This window comes from Mobula birostris, chromosome X, assembly GCF_030028105.1.
Source record: "Mobula birostris isolate sMobBir1 chromosome X, sMobBir1.hap1, whole genome shotgun sequence".
NCBI classification, from domain to species: domain Eukaryota; kingdom Metazoa; phylum Chordata; class Chondrichthyes; order Myliobatiformes; family Myliobatidae; genus Mobula; species Mobula birostris.
Window position 1 is genome coordinate 51,741,270 of NC_092402.1, and position 26,749 is coordinate 51,768,018.

General features: G+C 54.7%; 1 protein-coding gene across 1 annotated transcript in view; it reads left to right on the forward strand.

The window, feature by feature from the left end:
- The window catches only part of LOC140191509 (rho GTPase-activating protein 15-like), a 175,543-nt gene that overhangs the window by 53,083 nt on the left and 95,711 nt on the right, over window positions 1–26,749 (forward strand). The window contains exons 9-10 of the mRNA XM_072248961.1: window positions 3,452–3,586; window positions 4,035–4,140. Coding sequence (XP_072105062.1) covers window positions 3,452–3,586; window positions 4,035–4,140 — 241 coding nt within the window. The remainder of the gene's footprint in view (window positions 1–3,451; window positions 3,587–4,034; window positions 4,141–26,749) is intronic.

Below are 26,749 nucleotides of genomic sequence, written 5' to 3' on the forward strand. Positions count from 1 at the left end.
GGGACGGTGTGAAGGCAGCTTCGCGCTGTATCTGACCCTGGGAGTGTGTGATGGTACAGTGTGGAGGGATATTCACTCTGTGTCTGACCGAGGGAGTGTGTGTTGGGACAGTGTGGAGGGAGATTCACTCTGTGTCTCACCCTGGGAGTGGGTGATGGAACAGTGTGGAGCGAATTTCACTCTGTGTCTGACCGAGGGAGCGTGTGATGGGACAGTGTGGAGGGAGCTTCACTCTGTGTCTGACACTGGGAGCTTGTGAGGGGTTGTTGTGGAGGGAGATTTATTCTGTGTCTGACCACAGGAGCGTGTGATGGGACAGTGTGGAGGGAGATTCACTCTCTGTCTGACCGAGGGAGTGTGTGATGGGACAGTATGGAGGGAGATTCACTCTGTGTCTGACCCTGGGAGCTTGTGAAGGGTTGTTGTGGAGGGAGATTCGCTCTGTGTCTGACCACAGGAGCGTGTGATGGGACGGTGTGGAGAGAGATTCGCTCTGTGTATGACCCTGGGAGTGTGTGATGGGACAGTGTGGAGGGATATTCCCTCTGTCTCTGACCCTGGGAGTGTGTGATGGGACGGCGTGGAGGGAGCTTCACTCTCCGTCTGACCCCGGAAGTCTGTGATGTGACAGTGTGGAGGGAGATTCACTCTATGTGTCACCTTGGGAGTGTGTGATGGGACAGTGTGGAGGGAGATTCACTCTGTGTCTGACCCTGGGAGTGTGTGATGGGACAGCGTGGAGGGAAATTCACTGTGCGTCTGACCCCGGGAGTGTGTGATCGGACGGTGTGAAGGGAGATTCGGTCTCTGTCTGACCCTGGGAATGTGTGATGGGACTGTGTGGAAGGAGATTCACTCTGTGTCTGACCCCGGGACTGTGTGATCGGACGGTGTGAAGGGAGATTCAGTCTCTGTCTGACCCTGGGAATGTGTGATGGGACTGTGTGGAGGGAGATGCACTGTGCATATGACGCTGGGAGTGTGTGATGGGACGGTGCGGAGGGAGAATCACTCTGTGTCTGACCCCGGGAGTATGTGTTCGGACAGTGCGGAGGGAAATTCACGCTGTGTCTCACCGAGGGGGGTGTGTGATGGGACAGTGTGGAGGGAGGTTCACTCTGTGTCTGACCCTGGGAGTGTGTGATGGGACAGCGTGGAGGGAAATTCACTGTGCATCTGACCCCGGGACTGTGTGATCGGACGGTGTGAAGGGAGATTCAGTCTCTGTCTGACCCTGGGAATGTGTGATGGGACTGTGTGGAGGGAGATGTACTGTGCATATGACCCTGGGAGTGTGTGATGGGACGGTGCGGAGGGAGAATCACTCTGTGTCTGACCCCGGGAGTATGTGTTCGGACAGTGCGGAGGGAAATTCACGCTGTGTCTGACCCTGGGAGTGTGTGATGGGTCAGTGTGGAGGGAGATTAACTCTGTGTCTGACCATCGGATTGTGTGATGGGATGGTGTGGAGGGAGCTTCACTCTGTGTCTGACTCTGGGAGCTTGTGAGGGGTTGTTGTGGAGGGAGATTCACTCTGTGTCTGACCACAGGAGCGTGTGATGGGACAGTGTGGAAGGAGATTCACTCTCTGTCTGACCGAGGGAGTGTGTGATGGGACAGTATGGAGGGAGATTCACTCTGTGTCTGACCCTGGGAGTATGTAATGGGACAGTGTGGAGGGAGATTCACTCTGCGTCTGACCCCGGGACTGTGTGATCGGACAGTGTGAAGGGAGATTCAGTCTCTGTCTGACCCCAGGAGTGTGTGATGGGACAGTGTGAATGGAGCTTCACTGTATGTCTGAAACCGGGAGTGTGTGATGGGATGGTGTGGAAGGAGATTCACTGTGTATCTGACCCTGGGAGTGTGTGATTGGACGATGTGGAGGGGGATTCGCTCTCTGTCTGACCCTGGGAGTGTGTGATGGGACAGTGTGTCGGGAGATTCACTCTGTGCCTGACCCTGGGAGTGTGTGATAGGTCAGTGTGTAGGGAGATTCACTCTGTGCCTGACCCTGGGAGTGTGAGATGGGAAAGAGTGCAGACAGTTTCACTCTGTGTCTGACAGTGGGGGTGTGTGATGGGATGGTGTGGAGGAAGTTTCAATCTGTGTCTGACCCTGGGAGTGTGTGTGGGAGAATGTGGAGGGAGATTCGTTCTGTGTCCAACTCTGGGAGTGTGTGATGGGATGGTGCGGAGGGAGATTAACTGTGTATCTCACGGTGGGAGTGTGTGAAGGGACAGTGTGCATGGAGCTTCACTCTGTGTCTGACCAAGGGAGTATTTGATGGGACAGGGTGGAGGGAGCTTCACTCTGTGTCTCACACCAGGAGTGTGTGATGGGACAGTGTGGAGGGAGATTCACTCTGTGCCTGACCCTGGGAGTGTGAGATGGGAAAGAGTGTAGACAGTTTCACTCTGTGTCTGACAGTGGGAGTGTGTGATGGGACAGTGTGGAGGAAGCTTCAATCTGTGTCTGACCCTGGGAGTGTGTGATGGGAGAGTGTGGAGGGAGATTCATCTGTGTCTGAGTTTGGGAATTGGTGATGGGACAGTATGGAGTGTGTTTCACTTTGTGTCAGATTCTGGGAGTGTGTGATGGGATGGTGTAGAGGGAGACTTACTGTGTATCTAACCCTGGGAGTGTTTGATGGGACTGTGAAGAGGGGGATTCACTCTGTGTCTGACCGAGGGAGTGTGTGATCGGACAGTGTGAAGGGAGATTCACTCTGTGTCTCACCTTATGAGTGTGTGATGGGAAAGTGTGGAGGGAGCTTCACTGTGTGTCTGACCCTGGGAGTGTGTGATGGGATGGTGTGGAGGGAATTCATTCTGTGTCTGACCCTGGGTGTGTTTGGTGGGATGGTGTGGAGGGAGATTCTCTCTGTGTCTGACCCTGGGAGTGTGTGATGGGACGGTGTGGAGGAAGATTCACTCTGTGTCTGACCCTGGGAGCTTATGAAGGGTTCTTGTGGAGGGAGATTCGCTCTGTTTCTCACCCTGGGAGTGTGTGATGGGACGGTGTAGAGGGAGATTCACTCTGTGTCCGACCCCGGGAGTGTGTGATGGGACGGTGTGGAGGAAGATTCACTCTGTGTCTGACCCTGGGAGTGTGTGATGGGACAGTCTGGAGAGAGATTCACTGCACGTCTGAATCTGGGAGTTGGTTATGGGATGGTGTGCATGGAGATTCACTCTGTGTCTGACCCTGGGAGTGTGTGATGGGACAGTGTGGAGGGAGATTCACTCTGTGTCTGACCCCTGGAGCGCGTGAGGGGATAGTGTGGAGGGAGAGTCACTGTGTGTCTGACTGAGGGAGTGTGTGATGGGATGGTGTGGAGGGAGATTCACTCTTTGTCTCAACTTGCAATTGATGCAGGCGTGTGGGTCCCCCGGTAAACATATCCCCATCCGTCTCTGAGCTCTCCTGTTTCTTGGCTCTATCCCCTCAGAGGAAAAGCTGAACATGGATGACCCCGAGTGGGAAGATATTCACGTCATTACTGGTGCTTTGAAGATGTTTCTCCGGGAACTGCCCGAACCGTTGTTTCCATTCAACACCTACGAGGAATTTGTGACATGTATCAGTAAGTGGAGGAATGTGAGGTTGAAGCAGGAGTGTGCAGGGGTTTCGCAGCTGGGACAGAAAGGTCCCCTCACCACTGAAGGAGGGATGCTGAGGTTGCAGTGCTGTTGAAGGCGGTGAGTTGGGGAAGCCATTGAGGATGCTGGTGCGATAAGGAACGGGTAAAGCAGGTGGTGAGGTTGGAGTGGAAGTGCAGATCGGTGGAGATTGGGGACAGGCATTGATGTATCATTGTGAAGGCAGGTGAGGAGACAAGGTTGAGCTACTTAGTCAAAGATGAGGGATGCTGAAGATGAAGATCTGGTGAGGAGGGATGTGAAGTGAGGAAAGCGAGACAAGGAGGAATGAGTAGAAGCAGGTATTGCATCTGACAGTATAAGGTGGGAGTTTAGGAATGCATTGGAGGACACGGTCAATGTGTCTCAGACTCCTCTCTTCCTGCTCTGCAGAAATCCAGGATCCTGCTGAACGTCTCGCGAGCATCAAACAGTTGGTGTGCAGTCTGCCAGAACCCAACAAGGACACCATGAGGGCTCTGTTCCGACATTTTCAGAAGTGCGTAACAACCTTTCTCCTTGTTCAGTCAGAATCCCTTGTTGGGAACAGACACAGTGTGAGTCTCCCTCCACACTGTCCCATCAGAAACTCCTAGGGTCAGACACAGAGTAAATCTCCCTCCACACCATCCCCTCACAGACTCTCTGAGTCAGACACAGACTGAATCTCCCTCCACTCTGACCCATCGCACTCTCCCAGGGTCAGACACAGAATGAATCTCCCTCCACACTGTCCCATCACACACTCCCAGGGTCAGACACAGAGTGAATCTCCCTCCACACCGTCCCATCACACACTCCTGGTGTCAGACACAGAGTGAATCTCCCACCATACTGTTCCATCACACACTCCTGGGGTCAGGGACAGAGTAAACCTCCCTGCACAGTGTCTGATCACACACCCCCGGGGTCAGACACAGAGTGAATCTCCCTCCACACCATCCCATCACAGACTCCCAGGGTCAGACACAGAGGAAATCTCCCTCCACACCGTCCCATCACACACTCCCAGGTCAGACACAGAGTGGATCTCCGTCCACACCATCCCATCACAAACTCCCTCAGTCAGACACAGAGTGAATCTCCCTGCACTCTGTCCCATCACACTCTCCAGCATCAGACACAGAGTGAATCTCCCTCCACACTGTCCCATCACACACTCCCAGGGTCAGATACAGAGTGAATCTCCTACCATACTGTTCCATCATACACTCCTGGGGTCAGGCACAGAGTAAACCTCCCTGCACACAGTCCGATCACACCCCCCCGGGGTTAGACACAGAGTGAATCTCCCTCCACACCATCCCATCACAGACTCCCTCAGTCAGGCTCAGAGTGAATCTCCCTCCACACTGTCCCATCACACACTCCTGGGGTCAGACACAGAGTGAATCTCCATCCACTCTGTCCCATCACACACTCGCAGGGTCAGACACAGAGTGAATCTCCCTCCACTATGTCCCATCACACACTCCGAGGGTCAGACACAGAGTGAATCTCCCTTGTCACTGTCCCATCACACACTCCCAGGGTCAGACACAGAATGAATCTCCCTCCACACTGTCCCAACACACTCTCCCAGGGTCAGACACAGAGCGAATCTCTCTCCACACCGTCCCACCACACACTCCCAGAGTCAGACAGAGAGTGAATCTCCCTCCACACTGTCCCATCACACACTCCCAGGGTCAGACAGAGAGTTAATCTCCCTCCAGAGTGTCCCATCACACACTCCCAGGGTCAGACAGAGAGTGAATCTCCCTCCATACTGTCCCATCACACAGCCCCGGGGTCAGGCACAGAGTGAATCTCCCTCCACACCATCCCATCACAAACTCCCAGGGTCAGACACAGAGTGAATCTCCCTCCACACTGTCCCATCACACACTCCTGGGGTCAGACACAGAGTGAATCTCCCTCCAGAGTGTCCCATCACACACTCCCAGGGTCAGACACAGAGTGAATCTCCAACCACACTGTCGCTTCACACACTCCCAGGGTCAGACAGAGAGTGAATCTCCCTCCATACTGTCCCATCACACAGCCCCGGGGTCAGGCACAGAGTGAATCTCCCTCCATACTGTCCCATCACACACTCCCGGGGTCAGACACAGAGTGAATCTTCCTCCACTCTGTCCCATCACACACTCCTTGGGTCAAGCACAAAGTAAATCTCCCTCCATACTGGCCATCACACACTCCCGGGGTCAGACACAGAGTGAATTTCCCTCCACACCATCCCATCACAAACTCCCTCAGTCAGACATAGAGAGAATCTCCCTGCACTCTGTCCCATCACACACTCCCACGGTCAGACACAGAGTGGATCTCCCTCCACACTGTCCCATCACACACTCCTTGGGTCAAGCACAGAGTAAATCTCCCTCCATACTGTCCCATCACACACCCCCGGTGTTAGAAACAGAGTGAATCTCCCTCCACACCGTCCCAACGCACTCCCGGGGTCAGACACAGAATGAATCTCCCTCCACACTGTCCCATCACGCACTCCCAGGGTCAGACACAGAGTGAATCTCCCTCCACACCATCCCATCACAGATGCCCTCAGTCAGACACAGAGTGAATCTCCCTCCACACTGTCCCATCACACACTCCCAGGGTCAGACACAGGGTGAATCTCCCTCCACACCGTCCCATCACACACTCCCAGGGTCAGACACAGAGTGGATCTCCCACCACAATGTCCAATCACACACTCGCAGGGTCAGTCACAGAGTAAATCTCCCTCCACACTGTCCCATCACACACTCCCAGGGTCAGACAAAGAGTAAGTCTCCTTCCATACTGTCCCATCACACACTCCCGGGGTCAGACACAGAGTGAATCTCACTCCACACAGTCCCATGACACACTCCCGGGGTCAGACACAGAGTGAATCACCATCCACTCTGTCCCATCACACACTCCCAGGGTCAGACACAGAGTGAATCTCCCTCCACACTGTCCAATCACAGACTCCCAGGGTCAGACACAGAGTGAATCTCCAACCACACTGTCGCTTCACACACTGCCGGGTCAGACACAGAGTGAATCTCCCTCCACACCGTCCCATCACACACTCCTCGGGTCAGGCACAGAGAAAACCTCCCAGCACAGTGTCTGATCACACACCACCGGGGTCAGACACAGAGTGAATCTCCCTCCACACCATTCCATCACACACTCGCAGGGTCAGTCACAGAGTGAATCTCCCTCCACACTGTCCCATCACACACTCCCAGGGTCAGACAAAGAGTAAATCTCCTTCCATACTGTCCCATCACACACTCCCAGGGTCAGACACAGAGTGAATCTCCCTCCACACTGTCCAATCACAGACTCCCAGGGTCAGACAGAGAGTGAATCTCCCTCCATACTGTCCCATCACACAGCCCCGGGGTCAGGCACAGAGTGAATCTCCCTCCACACCATCCCATCACAAACTCCCTCAGTCAGACATAGAGTGAATCTCCCTGCACTCTGTCCCATCACACTCTCCCAGGCTCAGACACAGAGTGAATCTCCCTCCAGTCTGTCCCATCACACACTCCTCGGGTCAGGCACAGAGTAAACGTCCCTCCACGCTGTCACATCACACACCCTCGGGGTCAGATACAGAGTGAATCTACCTCCACACCGTCCCATCACACACTCCCGGGGTCAGACACAGAGTGAAGCACCCTCCACACCATCCCACACACACTCCCAGGATCAGACACAGAGTGAATCTCCCTCCACAACATCCCATCACACACTCCCAGGGTCAGACACAGAGTGAATCTCCCTCCACACTGTCCCATCACACACTCCCACGGTCAGACACAGAGCGAATCTCTGTCCACACCGTCCCATCACACACTCGCAGGGTCAGAGATAGAGCGAATCTCCCTCCACACTGTCCCATCACACACTCCCAGGGTCAGACACAGTGAATATCCCTCCAGACTGTCCCATCACACACTCCTGGGGTCAGACACGGAGTGAATCTCCCACCATACTGTTCCATCACACACTTCTGGGGTCAGGCACAGAATAAACGTCCCTGCAGATTGTCCGATCCCACACCCCCGGGATCAGACACAGAGTGAATCTCTCTCCATACCGTCCCATCACACACTCACGGGGTTAGCCACAGAGTGAATCTCCCTGCACTCTGTCCTATCACACACTCCCAGGGTCAGACACAGAGTGAATCTCCCTCCTCACTGTCCGATCACACACTCCCAGGGTCATAGACAGAGCGAATCTCTCTCCACACCATCCCATCACACACTCCCAGGGTCAGACACAGAGTGAATCTCCGTCCACTCTGTTCCATCACACACTCCTCGGGTCAGGCACAGAGTGAATCTCCCTCCACAATGTCCCATCACACACTCCTTGGGTCAAGCACAGAGTAAATCTCCCTCCATACTGGCCATCACACACTCCCGGGGTCAGACACAGAGTGAATCTCCCTCCACACTGTAGCATCACACACTCCCAGGGTCAGACACAGAGTGAATCTCCCTCCACACTGTCCCATCACACACTCCTGGGGTCAGACACAGAGTGAATCTCCATCCACTCTGTCCCATCACACACTCGCAGGGTCAGACACAGAGTGAATCTCCCTCCACTATGTCCCATCACACACTCCGAGGGTCAGACACAGAGTGAATCTCCCTTGTCACTGTCCCATCACACACTCCCAGGGTCAGACACAGAATGAATCTCCCTCCACACTGTCCCAACACACTCTCCCAGGGTCAGACACAGAGCGAATCTCTCTCCACACCGTCCCACCACACACTCCCAGAGTCAGACAGAGAGTGACTCTCCCTCCACACTGTCCCATCACACACTCCCAGGGTCAGACAGAGAGTTAATCTCCCTCCAGAGTGTCCCATCACACACTCCCAGGGTCAGACAGAGAGTGAATCTCCCTCCATACTGTCCCATCACACAGCCCCGGGGTCAGGCACAGAGTGAATCTCCCTCCACACCATCCCATCACAAACTCCCAGGGTCAGACACAGAGTGAATCTCCCTCCACACTGTCCCATCACACACTCCTGGGGTCAGACACAGAGTGAATCTCCCTCCAGAGTGTCCCATCACACACTCCCAGGGTCAGACACAGAGTGAATCTCCAACCACACTGTCGCTTCACACACTCCCAGGGTCAGACAGAGAGTGAATCTCCCTCCATACTGTCCCATCACACACTCCCGGGGTCAGACACAGAGTGAATCTTCCTCCACTCTGTCCCATCACACACTCCTTGGGTCAAGCACAAAGTAAATCTCCCTCCATACTGGCCATCACACACTCCCGGGGTCAGACACAGAGTGAATTTCCCTCCACACCATCCCATCACAAACTCCCTCAGTCAGACATAGAGAGAATCTCCCTGCACTCTGTCCCATCACACACTCCCACGGTCAGACACAGAGTGGATCTCCCTCCACACTGTCCCATCACACACTCCTTGGGTCAAGCACAGAGTAAATCTCCCTCCATACTGTCCCATCACACACCCCCGGTGTTAGAAACAGAGTGAATCTCCCTCCACACCGTCCCAACGCACTCCCGGGGTCAGACACAGAATGAATCTCCCTCCACACTGTCCCATCACGCACTCCCAGGGTCAGACACAGAGTGAATCTCCCTCCACACCATCCCATCACAGATGCCCTCAGTCAGACACAGAGTGAATCTCCCTCCACACTGTCCCATCACACACTCCCAGGGTCAGACACAGGGTGAATCTCCCTCCACACCGTCCCATCACACACTCCCAGGGTCAGACACAGAGTGGATCTCCCACCACAATGTCCAATCACACACTCGCAGGGTCAGTCACAGAGTAAATCTCCCTCCACACTGTCCCATCACACACTCCCAGGGTCAGACAAAGAGTAAGTCTCCTTCCATACTGTCCCATCACACACTCCCGGGGTCAGACACAGAGTGAATCTCACTCCACACAGTCCCATGACACACTCCCGGGGTCAGACACAGAGTGAATCACCATCCACTCTGTCCCATCACACACTCCCAGGGTCAGACACAGAGTGAATCTCCCTCCACACTGTCCAATCACAGACTCCCAGGGTCAGACACAGAGTGAATCTCCAACCACACTGTCGCTTCACACACTGCCGGGTCAGACACAGAGTGAATCTCCCTCCACACCGTCCCATCACACACTCCTCGGGTCAGGCACAGAGAAAACCTCCCAGCACAGTGTCTGATCACACACCACCGGGGTCAGACACAGAGTGAATCTCCCTCCACACCATTCCATCACACACTCGCAGGGTCAGTCACAGAGTGAATCTCCCTCCACACTGTCCCATCACACACTCCCAGGGTCAGACAAAGAGTAAATCTCCTTCCATACTGTCCCATCACACACTCCCAGGGTCAGACACAGAGTGAATCTCCCTCCACACTGTCCAATCACAGACTCCCAGGGTCAGACAGAGAGTGAATCTCCCTCCATACTGTCCCATCACACAGCCCCGGGGTCAGGCACAGAGTGAATCTCCCTCCACACCATCCCATCACAAACTCCCTCAGTCAGACATAGAGTGAATCTCCCTGCACTCTGTCCCATCACACTCTCCCAGGCTCAGACACAGAGTGAATCTCCCTCCAGTCTGTCCCATCACACACTCCTCGGGTCAGGCACAGAGTAAACGTCCCTCCACGCTGTCACATCACACACCCTCGGGGTCAGATACAGAGTGAATCTACCTCCACACCGTCCCATCACACACTCCCGGGGTCAGACACAGAGTGAAGCACCCTCCACACCATCCCACACACACTCCCAGGATCAGACACAGAGTGAATCTCCCTCCACAACATCCCATCACACACTCCCAGGGTCAGACACAGAGTGAATCTCCCTCCACACTGTCCCATCACACACTCCCACGGTCAGACACAGAGCGAATCTCTGTCCACACCGTCCCATCACACACTCGCAGGGTCAGAGATAGAGCGAATCTCCCTCCACACTGTCCCATCACACACTCCCAGGGTCAGACACAGTGAATATCCCTCCAGACTGTCCCATCACACACTCCTGGGGTCAGACACGGAGTGAATCTCCCACCATACTGTTCCATCACACACTTCTGGGGTCAGGCACAGAATAAACGTCCCTGCAGATTGTCCGATCCCACACCCCCGGGATCAGACACAGAGTGAATCTCTCTCCATACCGTCCCATCACACACTCACGGGGTTAGCCACAGAGTGAATCTCCCTGCACTCTGTCCTATCACACACTCCCAGGGTCAGACACAGAGTGAATCTCCCTCCTCACTGTCCGATCACACACTCCCAGGGTCATAGACAGAGCGAATCTCTCTCCACACCATCCCATCACACACTCCCAGGGTCAGACACAGAGTGAATCTCCGTCCACTCTGTTCCATCACACACTCCTCGGGTCAGGCACAGAGTGAATCTCCCTCCACAATGTCCCATCACACACTCCTTGGGTCAAGCACAGAGTAAATCTCCCTCCATACTGGCCATCACACACTCCCGGGGTCAGACACAGAGTGAATCTCCCTCCACACTGTAGCATCACACACTCCCAGGGTCAGACACAGAGTGAATCTCCCTCCACACTGTCCCATCACACACTCCCAGGGTCAGACACAGAGCGAATCTCTGTCCACACCGTCCCATCACACACTCGCAGGGTCAGAGATAGAGCAAATCTCCCTCCACACTGTCCCATCACACACTCCCAGGGTCAGACACAGTGAATATCCCTCCAGACTGTCCCATCACACACTCCTGGGGTCAGACACGGAGTGAATCTCCCACCATACTGTTCCATCACACACTTCTAGGGTCAGGCACAGAATAAACGTCCCTGCACATTGTCCGATCCCACACCCCCGGGATCAGACACAGAGTGAATCTCCCTCCACACTGTCCCATCACACAGTCCCAGGGTCAGACACAGAATAAATCTCCCTCCACACTGTCCTATCACACAGACCCGGGGTCAGACACAGAGTGAATCTCCCTCCACTCTGTCCCATCACAGTCTCCCAGGGTCAGACACAGAGTGAATCTCTCTCCATACCGTCCCATCACACACTCACGGGGTTAGCCACAGAGTGAATCTCCCTGCACTCTGTCCTATCACACACTCCCAGGGTCAGACACAGAGTGAATCTCCCTCCTCACTGTCCGATCACACACTCCCAGGGTCATAGACAGAGCGAATCTCTCTCCACACCGTCCCATCACACATTCCCAGGGTCAGACACAGAGTGAATCTACCTCCAGACCATCCCATCACACACTGCCGGGGAAAGACACAGAGTGAATCTCCCTCCACACTGCCCCATCACACACTCCCAGAGTCAGACACAGAGTGAATGTCCCTCCACGCTATCCCATCACACACTCCCGGGGTCAGACACAGAGTGAATCTCCTTCCACAATGTCCCATCACACACTCCCAGGGTCAGACACAGAGGGAATCTCAAACCACACTGTCGCTTCACACACTCCCGGGTCAGACACAGAGTGAATCTCCCTCCACACCGTCCCATCACACACTCCTGGGGTCAGACACAGAGTGAATCTCCCACCAAACTGTTGCATCACACACTCCTCGGGTCAGGCACAGAGAAAACCTCCCTGCACAGTGTCTGATCACACACCACCGGGGTCAGACACAGAGTGAATCTCCCTCCACACCATCCCATCACAGAATCACAGGGTCAGTCACAGAGTGAATCTCCCTCCACACTGTCCCATCATACACTCCCAGGGTCAGACAAAGAGTAAATCTCCTTCCATACTGTCCCATCACACACTCCCGGGGTCAGACACAGAGTGAATCTCCCTCCACTCTGTTCCATCACACACTCCTCAGGTCAGGCACAGAGTAAATCTCCATCCATACTGTCCCATTACACACCCCCGGGGACAGACACAGAGTGAATCTCACTCCACACAGTCCCATGACACACTGCCGGGGTCAGACACAGAGTGAATCTCAATCCACTCTGTCCCATCACATACTCCCAGGGTCAGACACAGAGTGAATCTCCCTCCACACTGTCCAATCACAGACTCCCAGGGTCAGACATAGAGTGAATCTCCCTCCATACTGTCCCATCACACAGCCCCGGGGTCAGGCACAGAGTGAATCTCCCTCCACACCATCCCATCACAAACTCCCTCAGTCAGACATAGAGTGAATCTCCCCGCACTCTGTCCCATCACACACTCCTCGGGTCAGGCACAGAGTAAACCTCCCTCCACGCTGTCACATCACACACCCTCGGGGTCAGACACAGAGTGAATCTCCCTCCACACTGTCCCATCACACACTCCCAGGGTCAGACACAGAGCGAATCTCTCTCCACACCGTCCTATCACACACTCGCAGGGTCAGAGATAGAGCGAATCTCTCTCCACACTGTCCCATCACACACTCCCTAAGTCAGACACAGAGTGAATCTCCCTCCACTCTGTCCCATCACACTCTCCCAGGGTCAGATACAGAGTGAATCTCTCTCCATACCGTCCCATCACACACTCACGGGGTAAGCCACAGAGTGAATCTCCCTGCACTCTGTCCTATCACACACTCCCAGGGTCAGACACAGAGTGAATCTCCCTCCTCACTGTCCGATTACACACTCCCAGGGTCATAGACAGAGCGAATCTCTCTCCACACCGTCCCATCACACATTCCCAGGGTCAGACACAGAGTGAATCTCCGTCCACTCTGTTCCATCACACACTCCTCGGGTCAGGCACTGAGTAAATCTCCCTCGAAACTGTCCCATCACACACCCCCGGGGTCAGACACAGAGTGAATCTCACTCCACACCGTCCCATGACGCACTCCCGGGGTCAGACACAGAGTGAATCTACCTCCAGACCATCCCATCACACACTCCCGGGGAAAGACACAGAGTGAATGTCCCTCCACGCTATCCCATCACGCACTCCCGGGGTCAGACACAGAGTGAATCTCCCTCCACAATGTCCCATCACACACTCCCAGGGTCAGACACAGAGTGAATCTCCTTCCACACCGTCCCTTCACACACTCCCAAGGTCAGACACAGAGTGAATCTCCCTCCACACTGTCCCATCACACACTCCCAGGGTCAGACGCAGCGTAAATCTCCCTCCATACTGTCCCATCACACACTCCCGGGGTCAGACACAGAGTGAATCTCCCTCCACACTGTCCCATCACACACTCGCAGGGTCAGTCACAGAGTGAATCTCACTCCACACAGTCCCATGACACACTCCCGGGGTCAGACACAGAGTGAATCTCCATCCACTCTGTCCCATCACACACTCCCAGGGTCAGACACAGAGTGAATCTCCCTCCACACTGTCCAATCACAGACTCCCAGGGTCAGACAGAGAGTGAATCTCCCTCCATACTGTCCCATCACACAGCCCCGGGGTCAGGCACAGAGTGAATCTCCCTCCACACCATCCCATCACAAACTCCCTCAGTCAGACATAGAGTGAATCTCCCTGCACTCTGTCCCATCACACTCTCCCAGGCTCAGACACAGAGTGAATCTCCCTCCAGTCTGTCCCATCACACACTCCTCGGGTCAGGCACAGAGTAAACCTCCCTCCACGCTGTCACATCGCACACCCTCGGGGTCAGACACAGAGTGAATCTCCCTCCTCACTGTCCCATCACACACTCCCAGGGTCAGACACAGAGTGAATCTCCCTCCACACTGTCCCATCACACAGTCCCATCACACAGTCCCAGGGTCAGACACAGAATAAATCTCGCTCCACACTGTCCTATCACACAGACCCGGGGTCAGACACAGAGTGAATCTCTCTCCATACCGTCCCATCACACACTCACGGGGTTAGCCACGGAGTGAATCTCCCTGCACTCTGTCCTATCACACACTCCCAGGGTCAGACACAGAGTGAATCTCCCTCCTCACTGTCCGATCACACACTCCCAGGGTCAGACACAGAGGGAATCTCCCTCCACAGTGTCCCATCACACACTCCCAGGGTCAGAGATAGAGCGAATCTCTCTCCACACTGTCCCATCACACACTCCCAGGGTCAGACACAGTGAATATCCCTCCAGACTGTCCCATCACACACTCCTGGGGTCAGACACGGAGTGAATCTCCCACCATACTGTTCCATCACACACCTCTGGGGTCAGGCACAGAATAAACGTCCCTGCACATTGTCGGATCCCACACCCCCGGGATCAGACACAGAGTGAATCTTCCTCCACAGAATCCCATCACAAACTCCCTAAGTCAGACACAGAGTGAATCTCCCTCCACTCTGTCCCATCACACTCTCCCAGGGTCAGACACAGAGTGAATCTCCCTCCTCACTGTCCGATCACACACTCCCAGGGTCATAGACAGAGCGAATCTCTCTCCACACCGTCCCATCACACATTCCCAGGGTCAGACACAGAGTGAATCTCCATCCACTCTGTTCCATCACACACTCCTCGGGTCAGGCACTGAGTAAATCTCCCTCGAAACTGTCCCATCACACACCCCCAGGATCAGACACAGAGTGAATGTCCCTCCACGCTATCCCATTACACAATCCCGGGGTCAGACACAGAGTGAATCTCCCTCCACAATGTCCCATCACACACTCCCAGGGTCAGACACAGAGCGAATCTCCTTCCACACCGTCCCCTCACACACTCCCAAGGTCAGACACAGAGTGAATCTCCCTCCACACTGTCCCATCACACACTCCCAGGGTCAGACGCAGCGTAAATCTCCCTCCATACTGTCCCATCACACACTCCCGGGGTCAGACACAGAGTGAATCTCCCTCCACACTGTCCCATCACACACTCCCAGGGTCAGACACAGAGTGAATCTCCTTCCACACCGTCCCTTCACACACTCCCAAGGTCAGACACAGAATGAATCTCCCTCCACACTGTCCCATCACACACTCCCAGGGTCAGACACAGCGTAAATCTCCCTCCATACTGTCCCATCACACACTCCCGGGGTCAGACACAGAGTGAATCTTCCTCCACTCTGTCCCATCACACACTCCTTGGGTCAAGCACAGAGTAAATCTCCCTCCATACTGGCCATCACACACTCCCGGGGTCAGACACAGAGTGAATCTCCCTCCACACTGTCCCATCACACACTCGCAGGGTCAGTCACAGAGTGAATCTCACTCCACACAGTCCCATTACACACTCCCGGGGTCAGACACAGAGTGAATCTCCATCCACTCTGTCCCATCACACACTCCCAGGGTCAGACACAGAGTGAATCTCCCTCCACACTGTCCAATCACAGACTCCCAGGGTCAGACAGAGAGTGAATCTCCCTCCGTACTGTCCCATCACACAGCCCCGGGGTCAGGCACAGAGTGAATCTCCCTCCATACCATCCCATCACAAACTCCCTCAGTCAGACATAGAGTGAATCTCCCTGCACTCTGCCCCATCACACTCTCCCAGGGTCAGACACAGAGTGAATCTCCCTCCAGTCTGTCCCATCACACACTCCTCGGGTCAGGCACAGAGTAAACCTCCCTCCACGCTGTCACATCACACACCCTCGGGGTCAGACACAGAGTGAATCTACCTCCACACCATCCCATCACACACTCCCGGGGTCAGACACAGAGTGAAGCACCCTCCACACCATCCCACACACACTCCCAGGATGAGACACAGAGTGAATCTCCCTCCACAACATCCCATCACACACTCCCAGGGTCAGACACAGAGGAAATCTCCCTCCACTCTGTCCCATCACACACTCCCAGGGTCAGACACAGAGTGAATCTCCCTCCTCACTGTCCCATCACACACTCCCAGGGTCAGACACAGAGTGAATCTCCCTCCACACTGTCCCATCACACACTCCGAGGGTCAGACACAGAGCGAATCTCTCTCCACACCGTCCCATCACACACTCGCAGGGTCAGAGATAGAGCGAATCTCCCTCCACACTGTCCCATCACACACTCCCAGGGTCAGATACAGTGAATATCCCTCCAGACTGTCCCATCACACACTCCTGGGGTCAGACACGGAGTGAATCTCCCACCATACTGTTCCATCACACACTTCTAGGGTCAGGCACAGAATAAACGTCCCTGCACATTGTCCGATCCCACACCCCCGGGATCAGACACAGAGTGAATCTCCTCCACACTGTCCCATCACACAGTCGCAGGGTCAGACACAGAATAAATCTCCCTCCACACTGTCCTATCACACAGACCTGGGGTCAGACACAGAGTGAATCTCCCACCACTCTGTCCCATAACACTCTCCCAGAGTCAGACACAGAGTGAATCTCTCTCCATACCGTCCCATCACACACTCACGGGGTTAGCCACAGAGTGAATCTCCCTGCACTCTGTCCTATCACACACTCCCAGGGTCAGACACAGAGGGAATCTCCCTCCACAGTGTCCTATCACACACTCCCAGGGTCAGACACAGAGCGAATCTCTCTCCACACCGTCCCATCACACACTCCCAGGGTCAGACACAGAGCGAATTTCCCTACATACTGTCCTATCACACACTCCCAGGGTCAGACACAGAGTGAATCTCCCTCCACTCTGTCCCATCACACACTCACGGGGTTAGCCACAAAGTGAATCTCCCTGCACTCTGTCCCATCACACACTCCCAGGGTCAGGCACAGAGTAAATCTCCCTCGAAACTGTCCCATCACACACTCCCGGGGAAAGACACAGAGTGAATGTCCCTCCACGCTATCCCATCACACACTCCCGGGGTCAGACACAGAGTGAATCTCCCTCCACAATGTCCCATCACACACTCCCAGGGTCAGACACAGAGGGAATCTCCAACCACACTGTCGCTTCACACACTCCTGGGGTCAGACACAGAGTGAATCTCCCACCAAACTGTTCCATCACACACTCCTCGGGTCAGGCATAGAGAAAACCTCCCTGCACAGTGTCTGATCACACACCACCGGGGTCAGACACAGAGTGAATCTCCCTCCACACCATCCCATCACAGAATCACAGGGTCAGACACAGAGTGAATCTCCCACCACACTGTCCCATCACACACTCGCAGGGTCAGTCACAGAGTGAATCTCCCTCCACAGTGTCCCATTTCACACCCCCGGGGTCAGACACAGAGTGAATCTCCATCCACTCTGTCCCATCACACACTCCCAGGGTCAGACAGAGAGTGAATCTCCCTCCATACTGTCCCATCACACAGCCCCGGGGCCAGGCACAGAGTGAATCTCCCTCCACACCATCCCATCACAAACTCCCTCAGTCAGACATAGAGTGAATCTCCCTCCACACTGTCCCATCACACACTCCCAGGGTCAGACACAGAGCGAATCTCTCTCCACACCGTCCCATCACACACTCGCAGGGTCAGAGATAGAGCGAATCTCCCTCCACACTGTCCCATCACACACTCCCAGGGTCAGACACAGTGAATATCCCTCCAGACTGTCCCATCACACACTCCTGTGGTCAGACACGGAGTGAATCTCCCACCATACTGTTCCATCACACACTTCTGGGGTAAGGCACAGAATAAACGTCCCTGCACATTGTCCGATCCCACACCCCCGGGATCAGACACAGAGTGAATCTCTCTCCATACCGTCCCATCACACACTCACGGGGTTAGCCATAGAGTGAATCTCCCTGCACTCTGTCCTATCACACACTCCCAGGGTCAGACAGAGAGTGAATCTCGCTCCACACTGTCCCATCACACAGTCCTTGGGTCAAGCACAGAGTAAATCTTCCTCCATACTGTCCCATCACACACCCCCGGGGTCAGAAACAGAGCGAATCTCCCTCCACACCGTCCCAACGCACTCCCGGGGTCAGACACAGAATGAATCTCCCTCCACACTGTCCCATCACACATTCCCAGGGTCAGACACAGAGTGAATCTCCCTCCACACTGTCCCATCACACACTCCCAGGGTCAGACAAAGAGTAAATCTCCTTCCATACTGTCCCATCACACACTCCCGGGGTCAGACACAGAGTGAATCTCCCTCCACACTGTCCCATCACACACTCGCAGGGTCAGTCACAGAGTGAATCTCACTCCACACAGTCCCATGACACACTCCCGGGGTCAGATACAGAGTGAATCTCCATCCACTCTGTCCCATCACACACTCCCAGGGTCAGACACAGAGTGAATCTCCCCCCAGACTGTCCAATCACAGACTCCCAGGGTCAGACAGAGAGTGAATCTCCCTCCAGTCTGTCCCATCACACACTCCTCGGGTCAGGCACAGAGTGAACCTCCCTCCACGCTGTCACATCACACACTCCCGGGGTCAGACACAGAGGAAATCTCCCTCCACTCTGTCCCATCACACACTCCCAGGGTCAGACACAGAGTGAATCTCCCTCCTCACTGTCCCATCACACACTCCCAGGGTCAGACACAGAGTGTATCTCCCTCCACACTGTCCCATCACACACTCCCAGGGTCAGACACAGAGCGAATCTCTCTCCACACCGTCCCATCACACACTCGCAGGGTCAGAGATAGAGCAAATCTCCCTCCACACTGTCCCATCACACACTCCCAGGGTCAGATACAGTGAATATCCCTCCAGACTGTCCCATCACACACTCCTGGGGTCAGACACGGAGTGAATCTCCCACCATACTGTTCCATCACACACTTCTAGGGTCAGGCACAGAATAAACGTCCCTGCACATTGTCCGATCCCACACCCCCGGGATCAGACACAGAGTGAATCTCCCTCCACACTGTCCCATCACACAGTCCCAGGGTCAGACACAGAATAAATCTCCCTCCACACTGTCCTATCACACAGACCCGGGGTCAGACACAGAGTGAATCTCCCTCCAGTCTGTCCCATCACACTCTCCCAGGGTCAGACACAGAGTGAATCTCTCTCCATACCGTGCCATCACACACTCACGGGGTTAGCCACAGAGTGAATCTCCCTGCACTCTGTCCTATCACACACTCTCAGGGTCAGACACAGAGGGAATCTCCCTCCACAGTGTCCCATCACACACTCTCAGGGTCATAGACAGAGCGAATCTCTCTCCACACCGTCCCTTCACACACTCGCAAGGTCAGACACAGAGTGAATCTCTCTCCACACTGTCCCATCACACACTCCCAGGGTGAGACACAGCGTAAATCTCTCTCCATACTGTCCCATCACACACTCCCGGGGTCAGACACAGAGTGAATCTTCCTCCATTCTGTCCCATCACACACTCCTTGGGTCAAGCACAGAGTAAATCTCCCTCCATACTGGCCATCACACACTCCCGGGGTCAGGCACAGAGTGAATCTCCCTCCACACTGTCCCATCACACACTCGCAGGGTCAGTCACAGAGTGAATCTCACTCCACACAGTCCCATGACACACTCCCGGGGTCAGACACAGAATGAATCTCCATCCACTCTGTCCCATCACACACTCCCAGGGTCAGACACAGAGTGAATCTCCCTCCACACTGTCCAATCACAGACTCCCAGGGTCAGACAGAGAGTGAATCTCCCTCCATACTGTCCCATCACACAGCCCCGGGGTCAGGCACAGAGTGAATCTCCCTCCACACCATCCCATCACAAACTCCCTCAGTCAGACATAGAGTGAATCTCCATGCGCTCTGTCCCATCACACTCTCCCAGGGTCAGAAACAGAGTGAATCTCCCTCCAGTCTGTCCCATCACACACTCCTCGGGTCAGGCACAGAGTAAACCTCCCTCCACGCTGTCACATCACACACCCTCGGGGTCAGACACAGAGTGAATCTACCTCCACACCATCCCATCACACACTCCCGGGGTCAGACACACAGAGTGAAGCACCCTCCACACCGTCCCATGACGCACTCCCGGGGTCAGACACAGAGTGAATCTCCCTCCACACCATCCCATCACACACTCCCAGGGTCAGACACAGAGTGAATCTCCTTCCACACCGTCCCTTCACACACTCCCAAGGTCAGACACAGAGTGAATCTCCCTCCACACTGTCCCATCACACACTCTCAGGGTCAGACACAGCGTAAATCTCCCTCCATACTGTCCCATCACACACTCCCGGGGTCAGACACAGAGTGAATCTTCCTCCACTCTGTCCCATCACACACTCCTTGGGTCAAGCACAGAGTGAATCTCCCTCCACACTGTCCAATCACAGACTCCCAGGGTCAGACACAGAGTGAATCTCCAACCACACTGTCGCTTCACACACTGCCGGGTCAGACACAGAGTGAATCTCCCTCCACACCGTCCCATCACACACTCCTCGGGTCAGGCACAGAGAAAACCTCCCAGCACAGTGTCTGATCACACACCACCGGGGTCAGACACAGAGTGAATCTCCCTCCACACCATTCCATCACACACTCGCAGGGTCAGTCACAGAGTGAATCTCCCTCCACACTGTCCCATCACACACTCCCAGGGTCAGACAAAGAGTAAATCTCCTTCCATACTGTCCCATCACACACTCCCAGGGTCAGACACAGAGTGAATCTCCCTCCACACTGTCCAATCACAGACTCCCAGGGTCAGACAGAGAGTGAATCTCCCTCCATACTGTCCCATCACACAGCCCCGGGGTCAGGCACAGAGTGAATCTCCCTCCACACCATCCCATCACAAACTCCCTCAGTCAGACATGGAGTGAATCTCCCTGCACTCTGTCCCATCACACTCTCCCAGGCTCAGACACAGAGTGAATCTCCCTCCAGTCTGTCCCATCACACACTCCTCGGGTCAGGCACAGAGTAAACGTCCCTCCACGCTGTCACATCACACACCCTCGGGGTCAGATACAGAGTGAATCTACCTCCACACCGTCCCATCACACACTCCCGGGGTCAGACACAGAGTGAAGCACCCTCCACACCATCCCACACACACTCCCAGGATCAGACACAGAGTGAATCTCCCTCCACAACATCCCATCACACACTCCCAGGGTCAGACACAGAGTGAATCTCCCTCCACACTGTCCCATCACACACTCCCACGGTCAGACACAGAGCGAATCTCTGTCCACACCGTCCCATCACACACTCGCAGGGTCAGAGATAGAGCGAATCTCCCTCCACACTGTCCCATCACACACTCCCAGGGTCAGACACAGTGAATATCCCTCCAGACTGTCCCATCACACACTCCTGGGGTCAGACACGGAGTGAATCTCCCACCATACTGTTCCATCACACACTTGTGGGGTCAGGCACAGAATAAACGTCCCTGCAGATTGTCCGATCCCACACCCCCGGGATCAGACACAGAGTGAATCTCTCTCCATACCGTCCCATCACACACTCACGGGGTTAGCCACAGAGTGAATCTCCCTGCACTCTGTCCTATCACACACTCCCAGGGTCAGACACAGAGTGAATCTCCCTCCTCACTGTCCGATCACACACTCCCAGGGTCATAGACAGAGCGAATCTCTCTCCACACCATCCCATCACACACTCCCAGGGTCAGACACAGAGTGAATCTCCGTCCACTCTGTTCCATCACACACTCCTCGGGTCAGGCACAGAGTGAATCTCCCTCCACAATGTCCCATCACACACTCCTTGGGTCAAGCACAGAGTAAATCTCCCTCCATACTGGCCATCACACACTCCCGGGGTCAGACACAGAGTGAATCTCCCTCCACACTGTCCCATCACACACTCCTGGGGTCAGACACAGAGTGAATCTCCATCCACTCTGTCCCATCACACACTCGCAGGGTCAGACACAGAGTGAATCTCCCTCCACTATGTCCCATCACACACTCCGAGGGTCAGACACAGAGTGAATCTCCCTTGTCACTGTCCCATCACACACTCCCAGGGTCAGACACAGAATGAATCTCCCTCCACACTGTCCCAACACACTCTCCCAGGGTCAGACACAGAGCGAATCTCTCTCCACACCGTCCCACCACACACTCCCAGAGTCAGACAGAGAGTGAATCTCCCTCCACACTGTCCCATCACACACTCCCAGGGTCAGACAGAGAGTTAATCTCCCTCCAGAGTGTCCCATCACACACTCCCAGGGTCAGACAGAGAGTGAATCTCCCTCCATACTGTCCCATCACACAGCCCCGGGGTCAGGCACAGAGTGAATCTCCCTCCACACCATCCCATCACAAACTCCCAGGGTCAGACACAGAGTGAATCTCCCTCCACACTGTCCCATCACACACTCCTGGGGTCAGACACAGAGTGAATCTCCCTCCAGAGTGTCCCATCACACACTCCCAGGGTCAGACACAGAGTGAATCTCCAACCACACTGTCGCTTCACACACTCCCAGGGTCAGACAGAGAGTGAATCTCCCTCCATACTGTCCCATCACACAGCCCCGGGGTCAGGCACAGAGTGAATCTCCCTCCATACTGTCCCATCACACACTCCCGGGGTCAGACACAGAGTGAATCTTCCTCCACTCTGTCCCATCACACACTCCTTGGGTCAAGCACAAAGTAAATCTCCCTCCATACTGGCCATCACACACTCCCGGGGTCAGACACAGAGTGAATTTCCCTCCACACCATCCCATCACAAACTCCCTCAGTCAGACATAGAGAGAATCTCCCTGCACTCTGTCCCATCACACACTCCCACGGTCAGACACAGAGTGGATCTCCCTCCACACTGTCCCATCACACACTCCTTGGGTCAAGCACAGAGTAAATCTCCCTCCATACTGTCCCATCACACACCCCCGGTGTTAGAAACAGAGTGAATCTCCCTCCACACCGTCCCAACGCACTCCCGGGGTCAGACACAGAATGAATCTCCCTCCACACTGTCCCATCACGCACTCCCAGGGTCAGACACAGAGTGAATCTCCCTCCACACCATCCCATCACAGATGCCCTCAGTCAGACACAGAGTGAATCTCCCTCCACACTGTCCCATCACACACTCCCAGGGTCAGACACAGGGTGAATCTCCCTCCACACCGTCCCATCACACACTCCCAGGGTCAGACACAGAGTGGATCTCCCACCACAATGTCCAATCACACACTCGCAGGGTCAGTCACAGAGTAAATCTCCCTCCACACTGTCCCATCACACACTCCCAGGGTCAGACAAAGAGTAAGTCTCCTTCCATACTGTCCCATCACACACTCCCGGGGTCAGACACAGAGTGAATCTCACTCCACACAGTCCCATGACACACTCCCGGGGTCAGACACAGAGTGAATCACCATCCACTCTGTCCCATCACACACTCCCAGGGTCAGACACAGAGTGAATCTCCCTCCACACTGTCCAATCACAGACTCCCAGGGTCAGACACAGAGTGAATCTCCAACCACACTGTCGCTTCACACACTGCCGGGTCAGACACAGAGTGAATCTCCCTCCACACCGTCCCATCACACACTCCTCGGGTCAGGCACAGAGAAAACCTCCCAGCACAGTGTCTGATCACACACCACCGGGGTCAGACACAGAGTGAATCTCCCTCCACACCATTCCATCACACACTCGCAGGGTCAGTCACAGAGTGAATCTCCCTCCACACTGTCCCATCACACACTCCCAGGGTCAGACAAAGAGTAAATCTCCTTCCATACTGTCCCATCACACACTCCCAGGGTCAGACACAGAGTGAATCTCCCTCCACACTGTCCAATCACAGACTCCCAGGGTCAGACAGAGAGTGAATCTCCCTCCATACTGTCCCATCACACAGCCCCGGGGTCAGGCACAGAGTGAATCTCCCTCCACACCATCCCATCACAAACTCCCTCAGTCAGACATAGAGTGAATCTCCCTGCACTCTGTCCCATCACACTCTCCCAGGCTCAGACACAGAGTGAATCTCCCTCCAGTCTGTCCCATCACACACTCCTCGGGTCAGGCACAGAGTAAACGTCCCTCCACGCTGTCACATCACACACCCTCGGGGTCAGATACAGAGTGAATCTACCTCCACACCGTCCCACACACACTCCCAGGATCAGACACAGAGTGAATCTCCCTCCACAACATCCCATCACACACTCCCAGGGTCAGACACAGAGTGAATCTCCCTCCACACTGTCCCATCACACACTCCCACGGTCAGACACAGAGCGAATCTCTGTCCACACCGTCCCATCACACACTCGCAGGGTCAGAGATAGAGCGAATCTCCCTCCACACTGTCCCATCACACACTCCCAGGGTCAGACACAGTGAATATCCCTCCAGACTGTCCCATCACACACTCCTGGGGTCAGACACGGAGTGAATCTCCCACCATACTGTTCCATCACACACTTCTGGGGTCAGGCACAGAATAAACGTCCCTGCAGATTGTCCGATCCCACACCCCCGGGATCAGACACAGAGTGAATCTCTCTCCATACCGTCCCATCACACACTCACGGGGTTAGCCACAGAGTGAATCTCCCTGCACTCTGTCCTATCACACACTCCCAGGGTCAGACACAGAGTGAATCTCCCTCCTCACTGTCCGATCACACACTCCCAGGGTCATAGACAGAGCGAATCTCTCTCCACACCATCCCATCACACACTCCCAGGGTCAGACACAGAGTGAATCTCCGTCCACTCTGTTCCATCACACACTCCTCGGGTCAGGCACAGAGTGAATCTCCCTCCACAATGTCCCATCACACACTCCTTGGGTCAAGCACAGAGTAAATCTCCCTCCATACTGGCCATCACACACTCCCGGGGTCAGACACAGAGTGAATCTCCCTCCACACTGTAGCATCACACACTCCCAGGGTCAGACACAGAGTGAATCTCCCTCCACACTGTCCCATCACACACTCCCAGGGTCAGACACAGAGCGAATCTCTGTCCACACCGTCCCATCACACACTCGCAGGGTCAGAGATAGAGCAAATCTCCCTCCACACTGTCCCATCACACACTCCCAGGGTCAGACACAGTGAATATCCCTCCAGACTGTCCCATCACACACTCCTGGGGTCAGACACGGAGTGAATCTCCCACCATACTGTTCCATCACACACTTCTAGGGTCAGGCACAGAATAAACGTCCCTGCACATTGTCCGATCCCACACCCCCGGGATCAGACACAGAGTGAATCTCCCTCCACACTGTCCCATCACACAGTCCCAGGGTCAGACACAGAATAAATCTCCCTCCACACTGTCCTATCACACAGACCCGGGGTCAGACACAGAGTGAATCTCCCTCCACTCTGTCCCATCACAGTCTCCCAGGGTCAGACACAGAGTGAATCTCTCTCCATACCGTCCCATCACACACTCACGGGGTTAGCCACAGAGTGAATCTCCCTGCACTCTGTCCTATCACACACTCCCAGGGTCAGACACAGAGTGAATCTCCCTCCTCACTGTCCGATCACACACTCCCAGGGTCATAGACAGAGCGAATCTCTCTCCACACCGTCCCATCACACATTCCCAGGGTCAGACACAGAGTGAATCTACCTCCAGACCATCCCATCACACACTGCCGGGGAAAGACACAGAGTGAATCTCCCTCCACACTGCCCCATCACACACTCCCAGAGTCAGACACAGAGTGAATGTCCCTCCACGCTATCCCATCACACACTCCCGGGGTCAGACACAGAGTGAATCTCCTTCCACAATGTCCCATCACACACTCCCAGGGTCAGACACAGAGGGAATCTCAAACCACACTGTCGCTTCACACACTCCCGGGTCAGACACAGAGTGAATCTCCCTCCACACCGTCCCATCACACACTCCTGGGGTCAGACACAGAGTGAATCTCCCACCAAACTGTTGCATCACACACTCCTCGGGTCAGGCACAGAGAAAACCTCCCTGCACAGTGTCTGATCACACACCACCGGGGTCAGACACAGAGTGAATCTCCCTCCACACCATCCCATCACAGAATCACAGGGTCAGTCACAGAGTGAATCTCCCTCCACACTGTCCCATCATACACTCCCAGGGTCAGACAAAGAGTAAATCTCCTTCCATACTGTCCCATCACACACTCCCGGGGTCAGACACAGAGTGAATCTCCCTCCACTCTGTTCCATCACACACTCCTCAGGTCAGGCACAGAGTAAATCTCCCTCCATACT